Below are 9,428 nucleotides of genomic sequence, written 5' to 3' on the forward strand. Positions count from 1 at the left end.
AGTACAGTTTAGCATCTGGAATTTTGACACGATCTTTTTTTCTTCGTTGTTGGCATATGAGAATTTGCCTGAACTTTTCAGTGAGGCTGGGAGGCTCAGGATAATGGCAGAGGTTAATAGAAGCTTAGATGGGGACACTAAGCTGCTTTTGCTTTGAAATTTTTGGCTAAAATCAGTGAGATACATTGAGAACCGACTTTCCAGACCCGTATCCTTGTCTCAGTCCAGATCTCGGTGTACGCCCACAAAGTGGTGGTGCTGTTGGTGAAAAAGGGGTGAGGATGCTGGGAGATGGTTTCTGGAATGGTTATGAGGGAGATGATGGGAATTGCAAAGGAAAGCAGCTTTGCTGCCTTCTACCTGTTCAGTTTTGTCCTCTCCTCACGTAGTATTCTCTTCAGTCAGTAACAAATAGTGGTGACAGCAAAGGTCAGACACCAACGAGCACAGTGTGTTTGTGCTCCTGCCCTGCAAAGGTCACAGCTGCACCTGACAGACCTGCAGGCTTGTTCATGATTAACTTGTCAAGCCGACAGAGTTGCCTTAATGTCTTCCCAGCATCATTTGGACACTCGGGGCCAAATTTGCAGAAGCACTTGGTCAGTGATCTGCAAAGCTGTTCAGGTACCTACATTCATGATATAAACAGACTGACAGTGGCTTGGCTCAGTTTTCTGTGGACAGTGGGTTACTGGGAATAAGTGGTTTAGCTTTGTGTCCTTTGAGGAGAGGACTGAGAGAATGTGCACTAATGTCAATTTAACACATTAAGGCTGACGTCAGACTTGCACCAGGCATTTTGGGACTCCCGAGCTGCTGTCAGGCATGCGGTGGGGTGATTTTAACATGCTGATGGACGACGGTGTTGAGCGCTTGGAAACATCTAGTGTCCTGGGTGCTTGGTAACGTGCAGGCAAGAAGTACATGGTAGTAAGAATGTCTGTAATGATGTAAAAACAGTAATTCAATATATGTCAGATGCTTTTATATCTGGGTGTGTGCTGAGCGCATCACCACGGGACCAAAACTCTACTAGGGCTGTTCTCCAAAGGTAAGAAACAATTAGGTAATCATTTGATAACCCTGATGAACAGCAAAGGCTATTCATCCGTCCATCGGATTTGTCCTGTCCTCCCCTCCTTCTGCGCACACACTCGCCAAGGCGCACAAAAAAGAGAACGCTACTGTTGAAAACTGTGTGTTTCCTACCAGTTGAACATGGCGCCTTCTCGGAGAAATCACACTCAGCTGAAGGACAGTCCTTAACTGTGCTGTTCCTATGCAGGAGAAGACTGTTGTAGGCTCAGGAAATTCAAGTGAATTCTCATGCATTAATAGCGGGCAAGTCTGTAGGCTCCTCGCCCAGAGGGTTGGGGAAATGCCACGTGGTGGGAACCGCAAGTCTGAGCCTTGGGGGAGAGGGAGCTGGTCCCATTCAGTCTTACCTCTCAGCCTCCTTCAAGCTGAATAAAACTGTGAAGAGAGTTTGGAGCTAAGACCTTGCTGGGAAACTGGAGACAGTGTCCAAGTGAGAGGTAGAACAACTGCTTTGGGATTGCAAGTGCACTTGACGCATGTTCCTGTTCCGTGTGTTATACCCTGCGTCTGGGCTGGGCATACGATAACGATGGAGTGGGTACCAAAAGTTGAGGGCGCTCAGAAAAGAATTGGGCAAATGCCTGAAAGAAAGATCCTTTGTCTGGGTTTGTAGGGAGCCCGAGCCACAGATACGTGGAGCCTGGAAGAAGATGCTTAGGGGATGTCATTGTGTACATGCCCCATTCTGATGATCTTCTGTACATGCCAACTTGGCCGATATTGGTGACAGACTTCTGGATGTTGTGTTAGACTTTACCAGTGTGTCCATGCTCCTGTGTAACTAATATTCTGTGGAGGCGTGAAGGTCGAGTTCCCACCTGATGTGGGGAAGTTGTTGGGGTCGATGGACTATGGCAGATGGGAGGTGGAAATGCTGGATTCCAAACAGAGCATATTTGCAGAGAAGGTGATAGGTTTGCTGCTTGTAGCCAGTAACATTTGATCTCCAATAACAACAAAAATGTGGTTTGCCATTTCCTAAGAATAAAGGTTATATTTGGTGTCAGGCTTTTTGGTGTAAGCAGAGTAAATAGTACTGAAGGATGTATTGAATCATTGTTTGAACTGTATCAACTGGGGTGTGCACTCTTTAAAGTACGATTGTTTTGATCTGTTCCCTGTGTGTTTTTTTGCAGCTTTTCCGACGCGTGGCAGCTGCCTTGCCTGGAATGGAAAGCACACAAGACAAAAGTAGAGAAGACAGTATCCTTTATGCGTCTGTGCTGCGATTCAGCGGTGGCAAAGCGCTGCCAGGCGTTACCGTGGACGAGGAAAATGCGGGCCCTGAATAACAAGGATGAAGAAGGAGGGAGCAATATCTCTCCTGCAGCCCTCAGTCAGCTTATGGGCATCCCAAAAAGAGGCCTGAGAGGGGGAATAGGGGCAAGTAACCTTCGAGTTTGAAGTGCTGAGGAAGAAGGCTTGGTGGGATAGAAGGCTGGGACTAAGGGTGTTAAGGGTGGAGGCCTCTACTGTAAAGCAAGGGAAGTAGGGATGCTTAGGGCTATGAGGTAGTATAAAAGTGAGGACAACTGAGTGAAAGCTGAAGGGAGGACAACGGGAAGGTGCGGAAGGGTGCAGTCAAACAGATCCAGAAGGGTTCTTTGCTTGGTGTTTGAGCAGGTTGGGTGTGGGGAGGGAGGGGGAGACTATGGAGTGGGAGAAAACAGCTGCAAAGAGGCCTGCAAAAACTCTGTGGCTCTTGCAGATCTGACTTGGAGGGTCCTAGAATAAGCTAGGTTGGAAGGGACCTCTGTAGGTCCCTTCTGCAACCCTCCTGCTCAAAGCAGGGCTAACTCCAAAACCAGGCCAGTTTCTCAGTGTCACGTTCAGGGAAACTTCAGAAATCTCCATGGATGGAGATCCTGTAACCCTGTTGCAGTGCTTGACCCCAGACAGCTCTGGGCAGACATCTGTGTGGTGCGAGGGAGGAGAAGACTCAACTGAAGGGATCAGCCTTGGGGAAGGGAAAGGAGGTGGCGTGAGGGAATGGAAAAGGGATAAAGCTTTCTGCATAACAAACAGCATGGCTAAATCTGAATTTCTTACCTGGCCAGCTGGGTGTGTTTGGGGAGGGCAGTGAAGCCCCTGAAGGTGCTTTTGTGAGTGGCTTGTGAGAAAACTGTAGGAGTGGTTGTGGTTGCTTAGCGTAGCTCTGAAGGTGAAGGAAGTTCTGTGATAACCGAGCCGCTTCTTACGGTCTCACCTGACTACCCATTTCTGCTCGCTTGGATTAGAGAGGAAGGGTAATGCAGGAGGTGGAGAGAGGGCTGCCTGCCTCTGCACGCAGCTCCTCCTGCAGCAAGAGTGCTGGACGGGAGGTGAATGGACAAAGAGTGGCTGAAATCACGGTGGGTGCTTCCAGGTGGGAGCAAAGAGGGGTTGCACTGCATCTTGATTGAAAGAGTCGATGAGATGCTGGAAGTGGGTGAGCTTTTTTCAGAAGAGGGACTTTTTCAGGGTTGTCAGTTTTAGGTGCAGCAGGGATCACGTGGCTGGCAGCTGGTAAATGGAGGAGAAACGGCGCTTTGGAGGAAGGACGCGGCAGGAACTCTAGGAGGGGGACAAGCTTGGTGCTGAAACCATCTCCTGTAGAGCATCTTACTGCATAGGGGAAAGGAAGATTTGGGAAACTGTGGATTGCAACTGCTAAGGCACAAGCTTTGTGTGATATGGACTCGACCGACCCAAAATATTTTGTTATGGAGGTCACCAAAAGGTTAATGAGCAACAGTCTTTATTAATGAGAGGCCGGTGGTAAAACGCACAGGCACTGGCTGCTGGGCCTGCGGTTTCCCTATCGGGGAGTTCGATCACCGGTCTCTAAATGGGAGTGCAATAAGGGCACTTTGAATTTGACTTCCTGCAGACTGCAGGTAGCAGAAATTGAATACGATTGTCTCCCAGACAGCTGCCCTAGGATTCATGGTGGGGGATTTTCCATAGGCTTTTTTGCAGAACGTTGGGGGTTCGAGGATCTTGAACTGAATGAAGCTGGCAAGGCTCATTTCGAGCATCTCTGACTCTAAAATGTGTATCGAGATCAGCGAAACAAATGGACCAAATATTTGAGATGAATTACCGGTCTTTTGTTTTCCTTCTTGTGTTTGTTTTCTCCTGACCTCTGTAAAAAGCAAGTTCAACCCCCTAAAGAAATAAGTGGGAAGTACCAGCTGTGTGACCTGTCTGCCTCTGTGTTAACTGATAAGAGGAACGCTTGAGCCTTGTGCTGAACTGCTCTGAGTTGGGTTTGGGGATTAGTGTTCAAAGCTCCTCCTGTGAAATAGGGCATCAGCTGGGAATTCGAGTGCCGCAAAGGGAGTAGCTTATCACAGGCTGGGTCAGAGCAGCAAGCTCTCCAGTGACCTTATGTTCTTGCTGGATGTTAGGTGTCATTGCAAGGGGTGCGTTCAGGCAGGCGGCAGGGCTTTTGTTGGCTGGCGGTGGGGCGAGCAGAGCGGTTTAACTAGAGGAAAAGATTGATCGGGGAGTTCAGGATGGCACGTACGGAGCATCGCGTCTGCGAGCTGTGGGTGGTGTAAATACTCGGAGGTTAGTGATGTGCGCGGCGCGAGAAGGAATGGCCTCGCTGGGGGATTCTCTGAGCAGAGCGCACGCTGCCGTCTGTATTCACACCCCTTACTCAAAACCAGACAGGCTCTCCTGCCTGCCCCGAAGCTGAGTGCGGACAGGGCAGTGAGAGGGAAGTACTTGCCAGTTGCCTGTGAAGTGTAGAGGAGCAGGAGTTTGGGAAGGAAGCGAGCTGTCCTTCCGTGGGTTCCTCCAGGCTCCTGCTATCTCCAGGGCTTAGTTGCTCTTTGAGCCGGGAGGTTGACCCCCTCCTGGGTGCCCACCAGCTGGAGGTGCTGCTCTCAGTGCTGGAAGACTGAATCTAGCCTTGATTTGAAACTGGGGGTTTCGGAGCCGTTACTGGTTCCCTCTGAAAATGGTGATTAGGCCCTTCAGCGTGTAATCTTTAATTACTGTAGCAGTGGCTTTGGAATAAGAAGAGGTCACTGGGCGTCACTGGGGAGAAGCAGACTCTGGTTAGAGACAGACATTTGGGGTCTGACATTGTTTCTGCTACGTACTTAAGAACGTGCCGACGCCAGGGCAAGAGGGGCTGCTAAGAAACCTGTATCTTGACTTTGGTTTGAAGCTGGTCTTTTCAAGAGCTTTCGAAAATACTTTTCAAGTATTTTGGTGGGAAGCGCTGAACTGAAAATGCCAGTCACAGTCCTGCCCTACCTGTGCTTGGCAGGGAGACCGAGCTGGACATCCGTTTGCCTTAACTTATTTCTTCCAGTGATTGACATAAAACTGGAAAAGCCTCAAGAGCAGCCTGTCAGTGAAGGAGGCTGTTCCTGCTAATACCATGTGGCTTCTACCTTTCTCCAGAACATCACTGCTTTCCCTCCCTTTACTCTTCATTGACTGCAGTGTGAATATTGGCTTTTACCTTCCCCTTTCAGTAATAACGTATTGCAGTTCATCATCGCTGGCTGTCTCGTGGAGATGATCTATTAGCTTCACAAGCACACACACACACACACAAAGAAAATGTCAGTGTCTTCATTATTTATAAGAAAAAAAAAAAGCCAAAATATTCCAGCATATTCTAGTTATAACTTTAAAAAAAAAAATAGGTACAATTTCTTAATATTTGTTCCTTTTTTAATATGTTATGATATTGCACTTTGAAATGATGGAAACTGAGTAAGTTTTGAATTGGACTTAGACGAGATGTATGTGCAGGAGAATGCTTGCAAATCTTACCCATTTGATTTCTCTAACAAACTGGAAATGACTAGACAGCAGTCAGAAATGCAAGCGGAGGTGGCGTATGCCGAGGGTTAAATGCTTATCCTTACAATAATAAAAAAAAAATTAAAACCAAGCTCTTAATCTTTTGAGCAGAGGTAGTCTGCCTGGTTTTCAAACCCCCAGACGTTTTTGGGAACCAACCTTAGCGGGGGTTTCGACACCACGAAAGGCTACTGGATTTTTTAGTTCTTGCAGAGGCGACGTGAACACATTTCCAAGGAAGCGTACCGAGAAACACAGAGTGTCTTTCTGAACGGGATGGATGGCTTCAGGAGGATTTGCGGGGGAAGGAAAGGGTGGATGTGCATTAGCAAAACACTTTCAGGAAGCAGGGAAATACGTTTCGAGTGCAAGATGAGTTTTAAGAGCATTTTTTTTTTTCCCCCCTTTTATGTAGAACACCAATGAAGTAAATTATTACTGCCCGAGAGATGGGAAGGTAACGTTTCAGCCGTTCGGAGGAGAAAGCGTGTCGCTTCTTTCTCTAGGGGGAACACCAAGTGAGTTCAGGACTGGCACTCAAACCTGCCGAAGCGGATTGAAACCTTTCAAATTTGGCAGAGAGAGGAAAGAGCAGCTGGATTACCCAGCGGAGGTGCTGCGTTCACCGGCCAGTTCACGGCTGGGGGAGAGGGGGCGGCGGAAGGGGGAATTGCACCCGCTTTTCCATGGCGTGGTCGTAGGTCGACTGGGGAAGGGGTGTTTACTTTGATCGTGCAGAAATCTAGTTGAGAGAGCTTAGATGGGATGGAAGGGAGTTTAATAGGATGGAAACCGATTTATGATTATGCAGATTTATGCCTTTATTTTTTAGCTTTTTTTTTTATGTTCAGTCTTCCAAGTTGGTTTAGTTTGGTTCACTAGAGCTGTATAGTTTGGTTAAATAACTAGTAATTTAGTCTTCTATTTAACTAGGCTTACAATTAACCATTTTTCTTTGATATTTATTTCTTTGCTTAATTTTTTACCATTTTCAGTAATTATTTTTTGTTGCGTTTTGCTGAGGAATCTGTTTAGAGCTTTGCTGATGTTGCGAGATGTAGCTACCCGAGAAACACGGAATCGAACACACTAGAAGTGCACCCTTTTAATCTTTACTAGTCATTGTGAAGTTGCTGTGTAAGTTAATAAACACAATTGTAAATACATTGTTTGCTGGGCGGATATGGCTGAGTTACAGTGCAGGAAGGAATTCTTGAGTCTGTGTTGCGATTGCTACGTAAATGAACAATTGCAAGCAAATAGTCAGGCTCCTCCTTTGTTCTCTTCTGCCCCTCTACCACCTAAAATAACCATCCGGGGAAGAGAAAGGGAATCGTCCTCACCACCACTTTCACCAGGAAACGGGCATAAAAGATTTGGAATTCTTCATTCCTGAAACGAATGTTGGACTCCTGCCCTGCCCTGGGTTTATAGCAGCTCTGCACAACAATAACTTAAAGGCAGAATGAGATGTAAAGTGCTTTTATAATGCAATATTAAAGGCGAGTTTTTTTTTGACGTGGCATGTCTTGAAATAAACATCAATGATATGTGACAAAGGATCATTCTTTATTTAAAAGAAACTCTTGGGGGGAAGGAAACCTGGCTGCTTTTCCTGTATTGTACTGATCCTAGCTGTGCAAAAACGGTTCATCTTGCCGCTTTTTCGTTTTGTTTTGTTGGGTTGTTATTTTTTTTCCTGTGGTTCTTCATGCAACCGACGTTGGTCGTCATTTGGCCGTTCTCCACAAGCACATAACTTTTTTGCTTCTGATATAACCAAACCCCTACGTTTCCCGTAGTTACAAGCTTTAAGCACTGGATTTGCAAGGAGCTGGCTTCGCCCGTACGGGTTGCGGTGGACGAGCGGCTCGGCCGCTTGTGGAGAGCGGCTGGACGTCTGGGAGGAGGCTCGTTCAATGGGCCCGTCTGTAACTTGCTCTCAAAAAAGGGCTGGAAAGGAGCGTGTCCACGAGCTCTGTGTTCAACACAGCCCAGTGGCCGCAGGAACAAGGACGAGTCGTCAGTTTTTTGGCACTTATCCCCCAGGAGGGCCCTGAGCTCTGCTCGGGACAGCCAGGTATGTTTAACGTACGTCCTTGCTGACAGTCAGTGCTTAACGTGACTACAGGACTCAATCCTGTCCTAATCCCAGTTTTCCAGAGAAAAGACACTTCCAAAGTGAGCACGGGAGCAACACAGAGTCGTAATTTTTTTTGCACCATAATTCCTCGCGCCATCCGTCTGTCAGGTTTTAGGTTTGCTCCATCGACATGGCCAGTAGAACCACGGGAACAGACTTTTTTTTAATGATGATTTTGTAAACAGTGAAGGTTTCTGCTCTGTTTCTTTTCTCCTCCCCACTCTGGCTTGATTGTTGTACAGTACATTATGCAGCTATTCCATTACTCACTTTTTGTCTTGATACAAGTAGTTGAAGAAATTGTATAAGGGGAAAAAGGTTCCTTTTCTTCATGTTGGAATGTCACTGGTACCTCAGCTCTGTTTGATAATATGAAAAAACAACGACGACGACGACGACAAAAATATCCTTAGCGCTTGAACTAAATAAATACCTGTCTCATTGGAAAGCTCTGGGTCTCTTCTCTAAGTACGTCCATCAGAACGCAGGTTCGTGGGGGTGCAGGGCGTCAGGCTGCCGCTGCTTGCTCATGCTTTTTGGGTTTGAAGTGCTGCAGGAGGCTTTTTCAAGGGCAAGAGGAAGCTTTTTTTTGGAGGGGGGGGGAGTGGGGTGGGGACGATGGCGGAGTTGTGTGCTTACTGTTCCTCCGGTTCTATACGGTGTCTCTGCGATTGTTTCCAGCGACCGACGAGTGATGCCGAGGCCGGGTACAGAGAGCACGTCCTCTGCCTGCTGCGGCTGTGCCTTTCCGGTCCTTTCGCGCTCTTGAAATCCAGCCGTTTCCTCCGTTCCTTTTCGCAAAGGTGATTCGGGAGCGTTGTGCGGCCTCCCCGCTGCCTGCTTCGGCTTCCCTGGGTGCCTGCTCTGCGATAGCCGGTGAGCGAGGGTGGACCCAACCCCACCTTCCTTGAGGAGGATCCTCCCTAAGCCTCCATCTTGCTGGAGGTGGCAGACGAGGGCTGCGGGGACGGGTTGGTGAGTACCAGTAACAGATGCTCTTTGACGGAGTTATCCTTGCCTACTGTTCTAGGGAAATGAACTGGTTTTGGCCTGGTAACACCGGCAGCCTAACCTCTGTCGCTTGTTCAGGCTCTTCTGAATCGCTTGTGTTCCCCAGGGCTCAGTGTTGGGGCCAGTTCTGTTCAATACCTTTATCAATGATCTGGACGAGGGGATCGAGTGCACCCTCAGTCAGTTTGCAGACGACCCCAAGTTGGGCGGGAGTGTTGATCTGCTCGAGGGTAGGAAGGCTCTGCAGAGGGACCTGGACAGGCTGGATCGATGGGCCAAGGCCAACTGTATGAGATTCAACAAGGCCAAGTGCCGGGTCCTGCACTTTGGCCACAACAACCCCATGCAGCGCTACAGGCTTGGGGAAGAG

General features: G+C 48.0%; 1 protein-coding gene and 1 long non-coding RNA gene across 3 annotated transcripts in view; one reads left to right on the forward strand and one right to left on the reverse strand.

Moving 5' to 3' along the window:
- Nucleotides 1–7,417, forward strand: part of RAB6A (RAB6A, member RAS oncogene family) — a 24,852-nt gene extending 17,435 nt beyond the window's left edge. For both annotated transcript variants that reach the window (XM_009329024.1, XM_009329025.1), the window contains exons 6-7: nucleotides 2,235–2,301; nucleotides 5,405–7,417. In XM_009329024.1, the coding sequence (XP_009327299.1) occupies nucleotides 2,235–2,301; nucleotides 5,405–5,469 (132 nt within the window). In that variant the 3' untranslated portion in view covers nucleotides 5,470–7,417. The remainder of the gene's footprint in view (nucleotides 1–2,234; nucleotides 2,302–5,404) is intronic.
- LOC103921117 overlaps nucleotides 6,308–9,428 on the reverse strand; it is a 12,648-nt gene continuing 9,527 nt past the window's right edge. Inside the window, exon 2 of the long non-coding RNA XR_663843.1 lies at nucleotides 6,308–7,804. This is a non-coding gene — a long non-coding RNA (uncharacterized LOC103921117). The remainder of the gene's footprint in view (nucleotides 7,805–9,428) is intronic.

This window comes from Pygoscelis adeliae, unplaced genomic scaffold (genome assembly GCF_000699105.1).
Source record: "Pygoscelis adeliae isolate BGI_AS28 unplaced genomic scaffold, ASM69910v1 Scaffold297, whole genome shotgun sequence".
NCBI classification, from domain to species: domain Eukaryota; kingdom Metazoa; phylum Chordata; class Aves; order Sphenisciformes; family Spheniscidae; genus Pygoscelis; species Pygoscelis adeliae.